At 44.5% G+C, this 19,614-nt stretch overlaps 2 protein-coding genes across 2 annotated transcripts in view; one reads left to right on the forward strand and one right to left on the reverse strand.

The window, feature by feature from the left end:
* Positions 1-19,254, forward strand: SYDE1 (synapse defective Rho GTPase activating protein 1). The gene is made up of 8 exons (XM_007436443.3): positions 1-270; positions 5,053-5,745; positions 6,860-7,579; positions 8,027-8,244; positions 9,095-9,221; positions 12,444-12,598; positions 12,898-13,126; positions 14,454-19,254. Exons 1-8 carry the CDS (start codon positions 174-176, stop codon positions 14,897-14,899), a joined length of 2,685 nt encoding a protein of 894 aa, XP_007436505.2. The 5' UTR covers positions 1-173; the 3' UTR covers positions 14,900-19,254.
* The window catches only part of LOC112541639 (macrophage mannose receptor 1-like), a 26,379-nt gene continuing 15,992 nt past the window's right edge, over positions 9,228-19,614 (reverse strand). The window contains exon 8 of the mRNA XM_088137597.1: positions 9,228-11,510. Within this exon, the coding sequence (XP_087993723.1) occupies positions 11,492-11,510 (19 nt within the window). The 3' untranslated portion in view covers positions 9,228-11,491. The remainder of the gene's footprint in view (positions 11,511-19,614) is intronic.

A 19,614-nucleotide genomic window follows, 5' to 3' on the forward strand; every position in this document is an offset into this window, starting at 1 on the left:
CCCCCTCCTCCCCCGACTACAAGCCCCAGCAGCAGTTTAGGCTTGGCACGCAAGCGGAGGAGGCATCCGAGGAATTTGCTTCCCGCGGAGCGCGTCGCACGGTCCTTAGGCTGAGCGTCTCTCCGCTTCTCTTGCATGGGGCTCGGCAAGACGGAGCTGCCCGCGGCCGAGTGATGGCCCAGCCTTTACTCAGGAAAACTTTCTCCCGACTGAGGGGCAAGGAGCGCCTGCGGAGCAAAAAGGCGGCGCCCGCGCCGCATGACGAACCAGGTACCCGAGGGAGGCGCGGGGTCGGGTTCTCCTCTCCCGTCCCGGCTGGGGCCCCGGAGACACCCTCGCCCGACAGGAGGGGGCTGCTGTGGACATCTTCGGCATTTCCTCCCCAGCAGCTCCTAAAATAGGCAAAAGGAAGCGAAGGGAAGGGAAGGGACTGCTGAGCAGGGACCTGTAGCGAAATCCTTTTCGCGGTGGCCCTGGGGGAGCCCAAGCGAGGCCCATGGTCTGGGGCGAATTGCCGGGGCCATTCTCTAGGACGGACCGCGTTTCTCTGCGCAGCCCCGGCCCCAGAGCCAGCCTCCGGTTTGAGGTGGAAAGCGCCTTTTGCCCCTGTCGGCCCGTTCAGTAGCAGGGAAATTTCTTGGGGCTTCTAGCTGTCGCTGCAGCCCCCGCCTCCTTTTTGAAAGCGTTCCCAGCAGTTGGGTCAGGGCTGATGTTCGTGGTCGGCAGCGACTTTGCATGCAGGAACAGTAGAAAGAGGTCGGGACCGGGACCCTTCTGCTTTCAAGGAGATGTCTAGATCCAGTTGCTTCTGACCTGCAGAGGAGTGAAAGCAGGTACCAAATAGTGTTCACGCCAGCAAGAGGGGCCTGCTGTTCCGCCAACAGCCCTGTGTTCCTGAAGTAGCTCCTCTTTAGCCCAAAGGGGTGGGAGTAGCATCCTGGAGCCAGAGAGCGGTGGTTCATGCAGTCATAGGACATGTGATTGCCAGAAAGAATTCCTTGAATGGGTCTTATGTGCTGGATGCCAGTCTGTGGCCATCATGTGATTCCATCGCCACAAAGAGCCAGTGTGGAATATTGGTTGAAGTGTTGGGTGGACTGAGGAAATCCATGTTCCAATCCCTGGCTGATTGTTGGGTTCATTGGGTAACCTTGAGGCAATCACTCTCTTTCAGCCCATTCTGCCACAGAGGGTTTGTGGTGAGGATAAAGTGAGAGAAAGCTGTGCACCATGGTATGCACTCCATTTGCTATTTGGAAAAAGATGAGATAGAAAAGTAGCATTAAACAAACATGCATATGCTGGCTTCCAGGTTTTACTTGTGCCCATCTGTTGCAAATAGAACTCTTTAGCTGACAAGAGATCCACAAGTGGCCAGATGAATTAAGTGTTAAGGCATTGGAATGCAGAAGATGTCAATTGGCATTTCCTTTAATTAGTCTCTGGTGACACTGTGAAAATGGCCCAAGGAATCTTCATACAGATTCCCTTCTCCATTAAGTCCTTCACCATCAACGTTCACAGACTGAATGCTGAAAGTCCAGAAAGTTGGGGTAGAAATTGAAATAATAGAGAAACACGAGTTGTATGAGAGAGGCTTACAGTAGTATTGAACCAAGTAGCTAAGCTGAGTTTACTTGGGACTAAGAAGAAACACATCACTGTGTGCCTCTGGAGAAAGTTGCTTGCTCTAAACCTCATTTCTTCTTCTGTAAATACAAAATAATAGTCATTTAGCTTTCAGGACTGAGAAGGTGAACATGCCATGTAAATTAAAAGTACATTCTGCCAGTAATGACAATTGAGAAAAAGGTCCTTTCATTGAGAGTACCCTACTTGAAGAAAAATTTCTCCAGAGAAGTATATTTGGCTCAAGTTAATAATTCTGTTACTGTCAAAGTCCTTGCTAATCCCTTTCTGATTTTAATGTTAATGAAATATTAATGGTTAGCGTAATTCTTCCTCCATATCTGAAAGCTTCTTTTTAGCTTTTTTTGGTAATTCGATTTTTTTCTTATTTTATGACTATAAATCTCTTTGAGATATCAGATTGAACTGAAGTTGGATACTAATTCTAGTAAAAATAATGGCAAAGCTTTCTCAAGATCTAAGTGTGACTGTTTTACTCCCAATTTTGAATGTGAGAACTTTTCAGCAATATCAGATGTAAGTAGTAACAAACAATCCCCAAGTCAAAGAAGAGAAAACGTTTTTTAAAAATAGTGAAATAATGTAATCAGATGTTTTGGTTGATGAACTATATTGTGAAACAAGATCTTTCAAAGTTGCATTTAAAAAAATGTAACTCTGAAAAGAGAGATGGTTCTGTTGTCCTTTCTCTTTCCACTCTCTCCTGAGAAGCCTGATTTGTGACCTGCATCTTCATTCTTGAGTTACGCCTGAATCAATGGGGCTCTTCGTGTGGAGTTAGTTGGGGACCTACAAAGGGAGCTCTGTGTCTTGGCCGGGGAGGGGACGATGCAGTAAACAACAGGAAATCCAACTTGGCACTAGGTCTGAGCAGCTGGAAGCTTGGGACAGACCTCCTGGCCTCTGCTATATTGCGGGCCTCAGCTGCACGTCGTCAGGCCAAGCCCGGATGTGGTGGGTTTGCCCCCCCCCTTGAACCCCTTTTCCCATACTGCTTAATACTTTCCCACTCTCCTTTTGGAGTTATCAAAAGTTTTCAGGGGTTGCTTCGCTCAGAGAAAGTTTCATTTCTCAGATTGTTAAGGCATAGGCTCAGACTTAATTTTCAGTGCCCCATTGTGATGTGAATTGAGAGTAACTTATATACATTATTTATAATTATAAATAATTATAGCAGTATAACTGAGGTACTATCAGCCAATGGGAAACTAGACTCTGGGACTGAAGTTCAGCCTTTTGTAGAAGGATTTGGACTCTCCCTGAATGAAGGTGAGTGCATCTTCATCCACAGCTGTCACTCAGTTTGCAGGTGGTGACTTTGCACAGTTACTTCCAGCGGGCCAGCTGCATTCTTTCCTGAGCTGGCTAATGTGTCAATGGTCATCCATCCCTTGATTACATCCTGTCTTGACAGTTGCCATGTGCTGTACATTCAGCTGTCCTTGAAAAGTGGAAGTTGCCGTGGCTGCTAGGTGGCTAAGTCGTTCAAAATGCAGGAATCATATGATGCTGGTACTGAGACCTCTGCACCGGCTGCCGTTCCTTACCTGCCACAATGTAAGGTGCTGGTATTGATCTTTAAAGCCATGAACAGCTTAGGTTGCCCCTTTCCTTCTGGTCCTGTATCGTTATCGAATTCTGCAGGAGAGACCCTTTGAAGACGATCCCACTGTCAGAGGCCCAGCTTTCAGGCACCCAGGAAAAGGCCTTGTTCTGTGTTGCTCCCAGACTATGAAATGCACTCCCTGGGAGGTGCATTCGCCCCACTCTTTCAGTGTCTCGGAAGTCAACAAAGATGCATCTCTTCGGCCACGTTTTGTGGTTAATTGATTTTAGCCTTCGCTTTAGGGCTAATTTTAATCTGTATTTTTAGCTTTTTATATTCTAGAGTCATAGTTGGAAGGGGCAATTTATTTGAATAGTGCTATCACATCCCTCCTCAGTCTTTTCTCAAGGCTAAACATTCCTGGCCCCTTCAGTCTCTCTTCATGGGGCTTAGTTTCTAATCCTCTGATCATCTTCATTGCCTTTCTCTAAACCTATTCAGTTTCTCTAAATCCTTTTAAGCGTGGTGACCAGAATTGGTCACAGTATTCAAGGTGGAGTCTGACTAATGCAGGACAGAGTGGAAGGATTACTTCCTGTGACTTGGAAAATATATCTTTGCCTTTTTTGCAGTCACATCACACTGCGTTGGCCCATATTCAGTCTGCAATACACTACTACTGCAAGATCGTTTTCACAAGTACTGTTACTAAGCCAGGTGTCTACCATACTATATGTGTGTATTTGATTTTTGTTTCTTAAGTGAACATTGCACTTGAGTCTGTTAAATTTACTTCTGTTACTCTCATCCCATTTCTCCAGCTTTTCAAGATAATTTTAAATGTTATTTCTTCTAGGGAATTAGTTATCCTACCTAACTTTGTGTCATCTGCAAATTGGGTAAGCATTCCTTGTATCTAACCCTAACCCTTATGAAACTCCATGTTTCCTCTCCAGGTTGATGAGGAACCATTGATAACCATTCTTTGTGTACAATTTTGATGTCTTTGTCTTTTTTAATTGTCATGCCATCCATCCCACATAACTATCTTGCTAATCAGAATATTTTAGAATGCTTTGGCATTGCTGAAATCAAGAAATACTACAACAATAGCATTTCTAGTTTACTAAGGAAGTTAACGAATCAAAAATGGTTGGCAAAATTTGTTCATGACCAATCCATGCTAACTTCTGGAACTACTGCACTTTTCAAGGCAGTTAGAAACGGATCTCTTTATGATCTGTTCTAGAATCTTTCCAGGTATCAGTGTTAGATTGACCAGTCCTAGTGCACTCAATCTTCCTTTTCTTCCTTTTCGAACAAAGGGACATTTGGTCTCCTCATCTGGCACATCCCCAGTTTGCCAGGATTTTTCAGAGATAACATATATAGGGATTTGGCTAGGCCATGAACTGATTCCCTCAGTACCCTAGAATGCAATTAATTTGGTGTTGGAGGCGTAATCTAGAATAAAGAGGTGGCTATGTTTCCATCAGTCTCAAACTTCAATACTGACGCTACATCCTGTTCTTTTGTTTTGGTTTTGTCAATTTTTGTTAACTGCCTTGAATGTTCTCCAGACTAGAAAGTAAATTACATAAAATAAAAAATATGTGGTCAAAGGAGGATGCCAAATACTTCAGAGTGTCACTGTTACAGAGTTGCAGGAATGAATCCTATTCTGTAGTTAGCAGGATTTTGGGTTCCATTTCTCTGTTCAGCAGGAGTCAAGTTTAGGGTTTGGCCCTTTTCTATCTTCATTCTGTCTCCTTATTTGGTAGGCTCAATTCATATTGATATATTTATCTGATAAAAAGGCTAAGGGGCCATAATATATCAACTTCTGTTCCCAATAGATCCTCCATTGGAGCTACCAGATGATTTACAGCTATCTTCTGAGCCTAAACCAGTAGATACTGTTCTGTTGGATGATGGATGCCAGAAAAGTGCCACCATCACTGTGTCACGGAAACAGAACTGGGCCAAGTTCACCTGGGGCAGCCAAGAGGACTCTCATAACAGGAAGCTGTGCCAGAGCTCTTCCAATATGCCACAGGCACCTCCAGACCTTGTGTCAGTGGCAACTGGACCCAAGAAAGCTACTGAAGTGCTGGGCAGCTACACAGAGACATGTAACCCCAGCCTCAGTGCCAAGTGCAGCAGCCAAGGTGCGTACCTACAGACCCTGGAGAAAAGTAGCCGCCAATGGGTGCTCTCTGCAGGGAAGACTCAGGGGGTAGAAGAGGCAGCTTCCAGCTCTACTACTGAGATGGAAGAATTCAACATGCATGGCAACACCCAAGGAGAGATCTGGTACAACCCAATTCCAGAGGATGAGGACCTGCAGCTCCCCTGCCTTGAAAGGAAGTGGGGTAGTGGTTCTGAGAATAGGAACAAGAAGAGGAACCCAAGAGAGGTTAAAGTCCCACATGAATGTATAGATGTTGGCAGCTCACAGAAGACAGTCAGTGATGTGCAGATTTCAACAATCCAAGGGAGGCCTGCTAAGCAAGTGGAGATGCTGGGTGACCACCAGTCTGAGAGTTGTGGTGAGTTGGTTCTTCTTAGCAGAGACTCACATTTTTCCAATGGCATGAGAACCACTTTGGTGGTTTGGAGAATTGAGGGCTGAGGGCTGTGGGGAGTCATGCATTTGGTCAAGGGCAAGATTTTTTTCTTCTTATTGGAGAATGATCTCCTGGGAGTATCTCTTCTTTAAAAGGCTTGCGAATAGCAGAAGAAGACAACCCCAATCTTTTAAGTAGCTGTTTCGCTGAGCTAGCTCTAGAATGCTTAAAAGAGATCCACTCTGAAATGCCCAGCAGTGGGCCACTCGGCTTGGGAGTTGCTCTTTGATGTCTTGAAATGTCATTTATCTTAAATGTGTATTGAATTTAAGGCCATTACTGAGGGAAAAGCTTCTTCAGTGAAACCAATGTATGTTTTGCCTAGTCCAGTGATGGCAAACCTTCTGGGCTCGGCGTGTCAAAAATTTGGAAAATGCCTAGCTTGACTCTGCTGGTGTGTCACTGCCCCCCCCCCAACAAAAGAGAAACAATTCTTTACATATTCATTTATTTAAAAAAAAATACAGTCCAGTCATGTGTGGTGCTGTATATTATATAAAGAAACATCAAATAATTACAAAAAAGAAATACGAGTAAAACAACTCACTTTCTTTGATAACTCAAACAGGGAGAATGGTCGGGTGTTGGTGAACGCTGGCATGTAACCCAAAATGTCATGGTGTGTCACCTTTGACACGCGTGTCATAGGTCCGTCATCACTGGTCACTCTTTGATTGTGTTGCTGGTTATAGAACTTTCTGCTTATTCAATCATTCATAACATCACCTATGTTTCTGGCCAAAAACTGTGCGTCTGTATTTGCAATTAAGGTAGTATTTCAATTTTGGGCGTAATTGTGGTGGACAAAGGGAGAATGACTGCTGCTGCATTGAACCATGTATACTGTACTCAGATTGCTTTCTGGCTTTCCTTTTTTCTTGGAAGAAGAGATCTCCTGTTGGCCCTTTTCGTGAAAAGCCCTGAGATTGATTCTTTCTCCCCAAGCCTGTTGCCCCTGGAGCTTTAGAGCAATTCCTGTTACCCCCTGGGTAAGTGACATTTGATTTGGCCTGCCTAATTCAGTTTCTCTCCTCAGGAAAGGTGCCTGTTGCAACTGTGGATCCTGAGGAAAGTTCAGCCAGTACCATACTGATGGCCCAGAACACCGTTGCCAATAAAAAGAGCCATTCTTTCAGCAAGGCCAAGTCCCCAGGCCCAGTGCGAAGCCTCTCCATGAAGATGAAGAAGTTGCCAGAGCTGAGACGGAAGCTAAGCCTGCGCAGCTCTCGTCCACGAGGGCCAGAGGGAAGCTCCTCCCCTAAGGAGTCAGGCAACGTCATCAGCCGCTACCATCTTGACAGTAGTGTGGCATCTCAGCAACCCATGACCTGGGGCAAGGCTGCCAGCAATGGGGGCTATTTGAGTGATGGCGATTCCCCAGAGCTTCTGGCTAAGGCGGAGGCATGCCTTGGCCTTGAAGGGTCTTCGTTCCGGCTGTACAGTTTTGCTGAACAGCCTGGCTGTCTGCAGCATCTCTCTGGTCTTGTCAGCATCCACCTGCTGGGGATCCAGGACTTCAAACCTCCCAAAGCTGAAACCAAAGAGCTCTTCTGCATTCTTCAAGTAGACTCTGTTAACAAGGCCCGCACAGCCCTCCTACCTTGCCAGGCTGCTGTCCTCACTCTCAACCATTCTTTCCAGCTGGAGCTGGAGGATGCCCAACTTCTCAAAATGGTGGTCTTCTCATGTGATCCTACTGTGGGCAAGAACCGAGTTTGCTGCCATGGCACCATCATTCTGCCCCAGGTTTTTCAAGGTGAGGAAGGCTGTTCAGGCACATGCCAATAATCAGTTTTCCAGGGAGTTACAGCTAGAAATAATGTCCCTTGCAGCCCACCTGCTCAGGAACATAGGAAGCTACCTTCTGCCAGAGCAGATCATTTTTTTCTACTAGTCCAGTACTGACTAGTCTGAAGGGCCCCAATCCAATATCTTTCTCATCAGACTCTGGTTTTAAACTTGTGGTGGGGTGAAGGTCAAAGTTGTGACCCCTCTCATGCAAGGACTATGCTCTCTTACTGTCTCTTCCCTTTCTGCTAGCAGAGCACAGGACCTGATTCCTGCTTAAGATGCTAAAGTGTTGAGTAGATCTCAAATGCTTCTAATACTGGATGGACCCCATGGGATTGGCTGGCCTGGGGATGGGGATGGGGAAGTGGGGATCCACTGTGGTCCTCACATTCTCTAATACTTTTCTTTTTAGGTTGTAGGACCCAGCAATTGGCCCTACAACTGGAGCCTCAGGGGCTTCTATACATCAAACTTACCCTGGTGGATCAGTGGGACCCAGCTAACTCTGAACAGGAACCACAAGTCTTTGGAGTGAAACTGAGTCAACTGGTGGAAAGGGAAGGTGCTGCCATCAAGGTGCCACTGCTAATCCAGAAATGTGTAACCCAGATTGAGAAACGAGGATTGAAGGTGAATATTCTCACCCAAAGCAACTAATCCCTATGTTTCATGTAGTGTCTTCCCCCAAAACATAGAGTAGCTCAGTCTGGCCATCTCCTTTTCTTCCAATCCAAATGTCTGATTTTTCCAGTATGTCATCCCCATTTACTTACTTACTTACTTACTTACTTACAGGACTTATATGGCCACCTATCTCATACAATGACTCTAGACAGCTCACAACAATCCATAAAACATAGCTAAAAACAAAGATACCCTTCCCCCCAAGCGCCAGACCAAATGTTCTCACAGCTCATCCTCACATCCTAGCCCAATGCTTGAAGGAAGAGCCAGGTCTTCACAGCCCTCCAGAAGGCTAAAAGGGTAGGGATCCCTCTGATCTCCAGTGGGAAGCTGTTCCAAAGGACTGGGGTGGCCACCAGGAAGGCACATCTCCAAGGTCCCATCAGATGGCAACATTTAAAGGAGGGGACCTAGAGTGCATCCACCCTATCTAACCTAGTAGGATGGGCAGATACCCTCAGGGAGATGTGGTCCTGCATGTAACCTGGCTCTGTGCCATGTAGGGCTTTAAAGGTGATAACCAACACCTTGAATTGCACCCGGAAAGCAATTGGAAGCCAGTGCAGCTTATGCAGCAGTGATGTTACTCAGGTGAACCACGGGGCACCTAAAACTGCACATGCCACTGCATTCTGGGCCAGTTGCACTTTCTGGATGGTCTTCAAGGGCAGCCCTATGTACAGCCCATTGTAATAATCCAGACAGGAGGTGTCTAAGGCATGGGTGACTTCTTCCCCATAATGCTGTCTGTAGCAATGTCTGCTTGCCCAGGTGATCAGCTCTGTTCTGCTTATAGGTGGTGGGCCTGTATCGCTTATGCGGCTCAGCAGCAGTGAAGAAGGAATTACGTGATGCTTTTGAGAGGGACAGTGCTGCTGTTGTCCTCTCTGAAGATCTCTACCCAGACATCAATGTGATTACAGGTTGGTGCCCATAACTGGGTTCTTGATAGATTTTCCAGCCAACCAGTTCCCAGTGGGCTCTGGAGAGACTTCTGGAATTAATAACATGTAGGCAAGTCATATTGCCAGTATGATCTGTGCTTACTGTTTCTTCTTGCTAGGAGTGATTTGCTGAGGATTCATGCTGGTGCAATATCTATCCGGTTCATTTGGAGCTTGTGTTCTTGGACCACTTCTAAATTGCTATTTGACCCAAAAGAGCAAAAGAAGCCTAGCAAACTTTGGCTTAGGGATCAGGAGTAGGAGAAGTGGCTAGTAAGTTAGCAAGGATGAAACAACCTCCAAAGTTGAATGAGGCTGCTGAAGAAAAATGACAAAAGCCAGTGTGCTTTGTTCCAGGACTTAAGTGGGGCCAAGAAGTAGAGACATGGGGAGGACATCAACCTGCAAGATGGCTGTACCTTCTAGGATATGCCTGCTGATAAAGATAATTCCCAGAAAAACTGTGCCAGTTCCTAATGTTTCCCCTCCTTAAGCTAATTGAGTCTTTGAATTTCTGTAGCCAGTGAGCCTGTTCTGCTCTTACATTCTATAGGAGCAAAAAGGACAAAGAAGTACTGACACTTTGCCCTCTTACCTCCACAGTGTAGGCATCTGGAATTATACTTGCATCCAATCATGGTTTATGCTTGTTTTTGGCCAATATCACTCTGGGCGTTCCTTTTGTAGCTTCCTCTCCTGAAACCCCCTCAGTGTATCAAGGAATACCCGTGGATCAGGGAACAGGGAGATTCTGCTCAGGAACAATTCTATTCAAGCATGAGTTGAAAGTTATAAAATCAATTTTATAAAATGACCATAACAAAACTACATGAAGCCATTCAAAGAATTAAATGTTATAGTTATAAAATAATCTAATGTTTCAGGTTAAAATGCAGATCAGAGAGCATACAGTACATTTGTATCCTAAAAACCTTCCTGAGCCAGAAAACGTTAACACTATTTTTAAAATTGATTTTAAAATATGCAGAGATAAATAAATATAAAAATCAAAAGAAAGGGGAAAAAGCAGAAAAGTAAGCATGGATGTGCATATATTCATACACGCATGCACCAAACATGCCTTTTCCTGGGTGGGAGAAGGAGAAATTTCATGAAAATGTGTCTGGTTTAAGGCAGTGCTTCTCAAACTGTAGATCATCACCTTAGGGGCACTGCAAGTAAACCTGAACAGGGTTGCAAAGGAAGATGGCTGGTCCATGAGGGGAGCAGGGTACCCACAATAGTTGCAGGGCCAGGAGGCTCAAGACCCAGGCCCATGGCTAGCAGCAGTGGGACCTGGAAGTAGAGATTGGATGAGGTTTTGGGACAAAACAGAGATTGGCAGGGCAGGAAGACCTGATAACTTAGCATGCTCTTTTTGGCCTGAGTCTTCTTGATGGTCTTCTGCTTGGTCTGGCACTCAGACCTGCCTGGCCCCCTTTCCTCCTGGAGCAGTTTCACCCTGTCCATAGATGCCTTCCAGGAGAGTCAGCACCTCTCGGGTGGGAGTAAGGGAATTCCTTGAGCTTCTTTTAACTGGAGATGCTGATCTGAACTGTGAAGAGGATGGAGAGAATTGTGTAGCAAGGGAAAACTGCAGAATGGGTTCAGAAGGCTGGGTGTGCAGGGGAGCAAGAACCTCTACCTCTGTTGGACTCTGCACAGGGAAGAAGGGTCATAACTAGAAAGCCTTGATCCCATAATGGTGATGGTGGTGGTGAGCAAGTATTTCAGTGACAGCAGTAAATCTGTTGGCCCTGCAGTCAGTGAGTTCCAGTGTTTTGGCATTGGTTTTTCCCACACTCCATATAGGCTGCCAGGAACTGGGTTTCCCCCTCCAATCTGTTTTTCCTATATTCAGGTCTCTTCCCCAAGTATACACAGACTTATCAGCCAGGCAATGTGCATCTTGATCTACTTCTTGGGAGCAGAGCACCCAAAAGCTCCACCCAGCATGGTTCTGGAATCATGAGAGAACTTAGTCCCCCTCTGCCTGGACCAACCAATAGCAGAACTGAAGTCTGACAGGGCTCCAACTTTGCATTTGTGAAAGGCTCAGGGGGTAAAGAGTGGGATAAGGAACTCATTCCATGCTAAACAGATAATTGGCACACTCAGAACCACCAAGGAAGATCTCTTTAGTTTTATTGGGGCAGGTTATACACATTCATTTATGGTTTTTGGAGGGTAAGGCACCACACTGTTTGAGAGTCCCTGGTTTAAGGAGTTGCAGACAGGTGCTTTTGTCCTCAAATCTCAAGTGCTGCACTATAAAGCAGAAACAAACAAACAAACAAAATCTTAAGGAGACAAAACTTCAAGCATTCATATTCAATATTTCTGTCCAAAACAAGTTTATATAGATGGAGGAGACAATTTGTTAGGAATTATGTTACTGATACAACTAAAAATATGGAGACTAAATGTGAATAAAGCAATCTTTAATTACGGGTTTCCTCAAGACTTTTTAATGCTATTTCCCACCCTTTTAAATACCATGGATCCAAATACAGATGGCGGGTTTGGCCACTGGAGGGAACACCATGAAAAAGAAGGCAAGCTAGAAGAAGGATGTTCCTGATCTGTTCTGAAGAGAGCTCTTCTGATGACCAAGAGGTTTAGAGCCAGGGGGGCTCGAATTTCCTGTGACTCTCAGGCTTTGCATTTCCTCTGCGTCTTAGTCCACTTCCTTTCACGATTAAAGGCAGGTCAGGGTTAGCCTGTGATGGCTGGCAGCAAGTCCTGCAGCCATCTGGCAGTGCTCGTGATTTGGCCATTTGCCATGATCTGGGCAGTGAAGCTGGGAATGGAGCTGACAACTCCTGTTATACTGCCAGGTTGACTGTTTGTCAAGTATGGCTCAATGGATGTGCACCGGCTCCACGGTTCCTTTCTATGTATTGTTTGAACAATGAAGTGAAAGTGTGGCTTTGAGGAGCAAAAGATCCAGATATGCTGGATCACCTTGCATCCCATCTGTCTGCTCCTCCCTTAGTCTGCTATCACTCTGTTCCCATATCCACCCATTGTGAAAAAAAGCAACGACCTGCAAAGTTTGTATGTCAAGATTTTCATGTCAGGGAACCCTAATGTGCCATAGGCTCTTGCAATACCAGTATGATAACGGCCTTCTCTAATAAAGATGAAGATTGAACCTGGAACAAAGGCAATGTTGAGGTGCTCTGTTTTCTTCCTTTCCAGGGATCTTGAAGGACTATTTGCGTGAGTTACCCACTCCTCTTATCACTGACCCCCTCTATCAGGTGGTACTGGAAGCTATGTCCAATCGGACAGTGGGGCTGGAAGTGAAGGAGACAACAACAGCTCTTCTGGACTGCCTACCAGAGACTGAGAAGGTGAGGAGACCCCAGGTTGAGAAAGAGAATAGGTCTGTCAATCCCAGACTTACCTGGGCTTTTTAAAATCTTGGTTTCTCTGCTGGACCCAAGGATAGCCTCCCACAGTAGTATTGTTAGTGGACGTCCCATGGAAGGACTAAGCTTCCATTTTTACCCTGAATGCTTTTCTGTTTTCCTTGCTGACATGAAAGGCTGCACATCTTTTCCTTACAGTTCCTTATTCATCTAGATTAAGATCTTTCCTTCCTTGTTATTGACTGAGTGGGCTGAAATAAGCTGTTGTTTCCATTATTTAGGCCACTTTGACGATGCTGCTTGATCACCTTAGTCTGGTTGCTGCTTTCCATACCTTCAATCGCATGAATGCCCAGAACCTTGCTGTGTGCTTTGGGCCTGTGCTGCTGAGCCAAGGGGCAGGGGGAACCGTAGTACGCAGACCTGGCCAGCAGCATTGCGCCATTGCCAGCACCATGGACTTTAAACATCATATTGAAGTGTTGCATTACCTGCTACAATCCTGGCCAGGTGAGTCTGCCAGGGGTTCAGAGGCATCTCTTCCATTTTGGGGGACAAATTTCCTTTAGCTTTAGCTGCTGGGTTCTTGCCAATCATTTAATGAACCGTAACACTTTTTGTCGAATTGTAATGTGGTACGGAGTACGCCTCTTGGCATTTTGGGCATATGGTACTTTGTCTCCTTATCTGATCAGTTAAGGGTTAGTTGGATGATAGCCTTAAATCTATATTGAAGAATCTTTCTAAACAATAAGGAAAGACAAAGCAGATGCAAGCTGGCAGTTAGTTTGACTAAACAACATATTAAACAAAGCTATTTGTAGACCTTGGGTCAAACTTTGATTAACACAAGGTGCTTAATGGGCGTTATTGTGGTAAGGTTCTTTGTATCATCTGAACCTGAAAGGGAGGGCTACTTAAATTAACCTACCTCTCTGGCCTCTGGTCATAAAGATGAGAAACTGGGGCAATTGTAAAATAGGGTTGCTGTGATCATAGCATATATTTTCCCCATTTTGTTTTCACCCCATGAGCATGGAGGTATGTGCGAAATGGCAAAAAGAGAGGGGGGCATTTCCATCTGTGTGTGGTGGCATTGATCCTGTTGGGGCTGCCATTTTAAAAATTACAATTAAAAAACCAAAATAATAACCCACTTCCCCAAAAAACTCAAACCAGAAAATGTTCACTGGTCAAGTCAGCCCCTGTAAAAGGGGCTGGGACAGTAGCCAAAGTGACAGCTCTCCAACAAATGGGGCTGCCCTCAGTTTGCTGGGTTGTTTGATCAGTGGATAAATGTTTTTCAATAGGTGAATTAAGCTATTGCTTATTATTCATAATAATCATGAAAAGCAAAGGCTTCATATGCATTCTTCCACATGTTGGATACATTGGCCTTAATATATTTCATATTGTTTCATAAATACATCTGGAACAGGATGATGATCTTGAACTTGTCCCAGACCTCAACCATGGAATGTTCTTTCTTAGACAGAACAATATGCCACTAAGCCACATGTAAGGCCAATGTATCCAGCATGTGGAAGAATGCATATGAAGCCTTTGCTTCAAATGATAGGTTTATTCATATTCAAATTGATTGACTCACAACATCTCAGGACATTTGTATATCAGTATTTGTGATGTATGACTTCTTAGAAATGATGCCATGCTCTTTGCTGAGCAGGCAAATTTGAAGCTTTCCATCGCTTGATCTAGAAATTAGCTGTGTGTTCTTGCATAGCAGCATCTGCCAGGACTGGAGTCTTGCCACTGGGATGATTGTCAGTCTATATTCCCTCCCAGCCTGCTTACCTCATTCTCCCTTCCTTCTTAGCTCCAAATAGGAAGATGGAAGATGGTGAACATACCTTTCCAAGCAAGCAGGCATGTCGCCAGTGCCACCCTCCCCTGGATCTGCCATTGTCAAGCAACACTGTCATGGCTCGAAGCCGCCCACGAGGATTGGAAAGTCCTCCAAGCAATCGTTATGCTGGAGATTGGAGTGTATGCGGACAGCAGTTCCTAGGAGCCCCCAAGCCAGGCAGTGAGGCCGACTATGATGAGGTGGCAGGGAGTGAGAGTGACAAGGAAGAGGAGAATGAGGAGGGGCCTTTGAGGAAAGGATTGGCACTCCATAGCCAAGCAGTCTACATGGGTGATTTTGCCCTGGTGGAGGATCCAGAAGCTCCCTTTAGCCCGAGGCTCAATCTGAAGGACTTTGATGCTCTCATCTTGGACCTTGAGCGAGAACTCTCCAAGCAAATCAATGTCTGCCTATGAACTATTCTCTCAGGACTTCATAACATTGTGAGCCTTCTAGCGTTGCCTCAGCAAGTTCTTTCTTCTGACTTACAAGCCATGTCAGTATTATTTCTGCTTGTGGATTTCAACCCAAGTGGGCACTCTCTTTTGGCCTTTGCCAGTGTTGAAGAGCCAGCGTGAGCTCTCACTGATTGGCCAAAAGGCACAGTTGCTGGGGCTCTCCCCTCTTCAGTTTTATATGTGAACTGGGAACAGAGGAGAGATGTGAGCTCTCAACCAGCACCTTGTTCATACATTTCAATGCAATCTTCCTCAACTTGGAACCTTCCAGATGTGTTGGACCTCAGTTCCCATATTTCCCAGCCACCACGGCCAACACACCTGGAGGGCACCAGGCTGGGAAAGGCGGCTTTAAATGCTTCCAAGGAAGAGAGGATTTATTCATGGTTTATTTTCTTTTCTTGAAAAGGTAAAATTGAAAAAGTAATGTTTATGTGCATGCTTTCCTAATCATTGAGAGCACTTTACCCGTCCTTGAAGGTAGGTCAATATTATTATCCTCCATCATTATCTAGAGTCTGGACTGAAACACGGTAGCTTGCCAAAGACTGAGCTGAGCTGTGGTTGGGACCAGGGGTTTATTGCTCCTTTTTTTTTAATCACTGGGCTCTGGGCTGGCTGTAGGTTGAGGGTCCCTCAGACTCACTGAGGGGCCCCTGTTAGTGGATGATCAGATTGGCCCTGGGCAGCTGGGAGCCCTATCTTACGTTCCACACAATTTTTCCCATTCTGTTTCTGCTTCGAGGTATTCTGGGAAACTAAAAGGGCAGTTTCAAGTTAAGGGAAACACTTTGTTTTCAAAGCGGTGGCAAGATTTGGAATGGGCTTGGCAAGGATGCTGCCTTCTGTAGTTTTTAGTCTCTTTGGCTCTAATAGCGTATCACAGAATCATATAACCGTACGAGCATTTATATAACCGTACGAGCTTTTAGGGCATTGAGTCCAGTCCACTGCTTTAATGCAGGAGTCCAAATTAAATCACCCCTGTTTTAGCCTCTGCTTGAACTTATCCTGTGAGAAGGAGCCCATCACCACCCTGGGGAACTGACCCCATTGCAGAACTGTTCTTGCTGTCAGGACGTTTTTCTCTCTAGCATTCCACTGGACTCAGCCTTCCTATAACTTAAATTCATGATTGCATAACAAATCGTTCCTATTCTCTGCAATAATAGTGAATAGGTCTTCACCTTCTCCTGTGTGACATCCTTTCAGGTATTCAAAGAATGCTGTTTTAACCCCCATTCCCTTGCCTTTTCTCAAAACGAAAGAGTCATATGTTCTTCAATTTCTCTTGGTTTCTAGTCCCTTGAAAATCCTTGTTGCTCTTTTCTGAACCTGATCCATTTTGCCTCAAACATTCTTAAAGAATAATGTCCAGAACTGGCCACAATACCTGTGGTTGGGTCAGCCAGGTATCGCCCCTATTACGTATATGTGTAATTTTTTGTTTTCAACGTAAGGAATTTTACAGTTGCCTCTGTTAAATTTGATTCTGTTATTTTCAGCCCATGATTTTAATCTATAACGTTTGTTATTGAATGTTATTTTTTCTAGGTGATTAATTATCCTATCCAATGTTGTGTCATTTGCAAATTAGAGAAGTATTTATTCTGCCTCTTCATCTAAATCATTAACAAGGCAAATGAAGAATACAGGGCCAAAGACTGAAGCTTATTCCTCCTCCCTCATGGGATACCTTCAGTCTATCAAGCTAGAATGCTTGATGAACAACCATTATGAGTATTTTGGGGATATGATTTTGAGCTGGCTATATATCGACTTAATTGTCATGCCATCCATCTTACTAATTAGAAAATTTGGGGGAATTTTGGCAAAGTCTGAACTATTACATCTATAGCATTCTCCTAATTTATTAAGGACGTTAACCAATCAAAAATAAATGGCTAGAGTTATTCTTGGCAGATCCATGTTGACTTCTTGTAATTATGGGATTGTTATCAGGTACCTACAGATTGACCCCTTCATGAACTGCTCTCAAATCTTCCCAGACATCAATATCAGACTGATTTGTATGGTGTTCCTCGGGCCCTCTTTCCCCCCCTTTTGAAGATAGGGACTCTTCACCGCCTCCAGTCATCTGGCACCTTATCAGTTCTCAAGGACTTCTCAGAAATAATGCCTAAAAGTTCAACCAGTTTGTCAGCAAATTCTTTCAGTTCTCTTGGGTGTAATTCATCTGGACCTGGCAATTTAAACTCATTCAAAGTAAATAAGTTTCTCTTGACTTGTTATTTATCAGTCTTGAACTTTACATCTTTCCCCTTCATCTTATTCTTCAGTGTCTCCTGGAACACACATTATCTTTTTGGAGAGGACTGAGTCTCAAATAAGAGTTGAAGGAGATGAATGGCTCTGTCTTTTCTTTGTTCCTGCTAACATTGTCATCTACTAAGCAATTCATATGCTGATCAATTTATTTTATTTTGAGTATATCTGTACCTGAAGACACCCATTTAGCACATTCCTCAGCACATTCTGAGTTGTAGATTTACTAACACCATCTCTGAAAATCTGGCCAATTTTTAAAATATTCTTCCTTGGCTACTGTTCCCTCCTTTGTTCTATTTGTATTTCTCAATGTTCTCAGATTTTCACTAACATGCTAGTGCAGCCACATGGGCTTCTTCAGCTATCCTCCATCTTTTCCCTTCATTTAAATTGTTTGCAATTGTGCTTTTAGTATCTCCTGCTCCTTTTCCCAGTGTGCCCAGCAGTCTCTTAAGACTCATAGCTTTCCTGTCCGCCTTTCCTTCCTCAGAGTCCCTTGCTATCCAGTTCATACACTCAGTTCAGTGTTTCAGATCTATGTGTTTCAAGAAGACTTTGTGATATCCTGTCACCAAAGCAGGACCGTTGGACTCACTAGGATTGAAGCCCCACACCCTGATTCTTTGACATGGCAGCATCTGGGGGGTTTCTCCCCCCATCCTTGTCCATTTTCAGTAGCATGAATTTCATGCTTTTTAGACAAATAGCACCCAAGTAGTTGTCACCAATAGGCTTATTCAGTTTTACTAAACAAGCTTTTCAGAATTCCAGCCTTTTTTCCACCCCACCCAGTGATATCACCGTCATACCTCTGAGCTGTTTTCACAGGTAAATAACATGGAACAAGCATATTTGTTAAAAATCCCTTTTAAAAAAGGTTGTTTGTCTGAAGCGTAGGAGGAAAAGGAAAATTGTCACTGTTTCCTTTGAAAAGAGAAGGAAAGTACTTATGCCTAGTATTTCACATTTCAATGTGCAAAATGATTCAAATATGCTGATATTTTGAGAATGTGGAAATGGATTGTTGCAGATTCAGCGTTAAGGAATGAGCGCCTGCTGTCAAGATATTACAGATCCATCTCTGCTTATCCTAATATTCTACTTTTGGCTAGATTAAAGAAATGAGAAGGGGAAACAATGCTCTATCCTTTCTGTTCACTGAGGAGAGATCAGTGCTTTAGAGTTGGGGCTCTGAAGCAAGGTTTATGTTACGTGTAAGTGGGTGGAAGTGAATAGAAAAAAAATCTAGCTTTTCTGTTACTCCAAATTTTGGGGAGGTGGTGTTGGGAGTAGCCATTAGTAAAATCCTTGGCGGAGTTTTTTCTGTTGTTGTTTTGCCGTAGACAATGAACTGCTGGGCTCCATTTCTATGTTGCTGTGTGTAAAGTTGTAGCGTGGGTCTTACCTCCATCTAATCCAGCCACTGCTTTTCAGTAGCAGCTCAGCTCTTGATGAACCAAGATCTGGGGCACCAAATGGTCAGTTAGCTTTAAAAAAGGAGGATGTTCACCTGGAGGATGGCAGCTTTCTGCTCCATCTTAGTCCATTGTAATTGGATCAGGCCAGCAGCCTCTCCGTAGGTATTTATAAAGCCTTATTTATTCAAGAGGGACAAGAATACTGGGAAGAGAATGTGACCCCTGCCCACCTCCCCCAGGCAAGCAGCGTCTGAAGCTTTGGGGCAGGCATCTGCTGAATGCGACGATGCAGCCCATGTGCCTCGTACAAAGTGTTAACAGGAGACAGGGCTGGGCAGCAGCCGCACACCCCTAGCAGCTTGGAGCTAGGCTCAGTCCGTCATAAGCCGAGTCTCTGCAGCAGAAGCTTCAGGCCCCTTTTAAGCAGTATTTAATTCTCCACTTAGGGCCAACAGGTTCAGCTGGGGGGAACCTGTTCGAAGGCTGAGTGGCTTTGGGTGCTAGTCAGCCTGATGGAGAAATATGGTACGGAGGATGCGGGCTTTTTAAAGATATGTATGTCCTTATGGACAATTAAAATACCTGTGAATACACACCTTCCTGCTTGTTTATGTTTGTGTGTGTGTGTTAACATGTGTGTGCATACATGGGGAAGAGTATATCTATTACTGTATCTGCATGTACATATTTATTAGTCCAGTTTCCCCCTCCCCCTTTTAAGTTTGCTATTCTGTATAGCCCCCATTTCAGATTCCTGTGGTGCCACGAATTGCAGACTGAGGGGAATCAGTAAAATAATCTTCCTAATTTCTACAGTTGGAGTACATTAATCACATGGGACCTACTTGAGCTACAAAAATCCAGAGGACTGCTAGATGCAACCAAAGAGACACTGCCATCTCCTCTTTTAGAGGTATGCAGTACAGATATGGTAGTCGTAAATTTCAAGAGAGCACATGGGAACAA

This window comes from Python bivittatus, unplaced genomic scaffold (genome assembly GCF_059951505.1).
Source record: "Python bivittatus isolate LINGU-HERP-01145 unplaced genomic scaffold, Pbiv_v1 ctg000220_np1212, whole genome shotgun sequence".
Lineage (NCBI taxonomy): Eukaryota > Metazoa > Chordata > Lepidosauria > Squamata > Pythonidae > Python > Python bivittatus.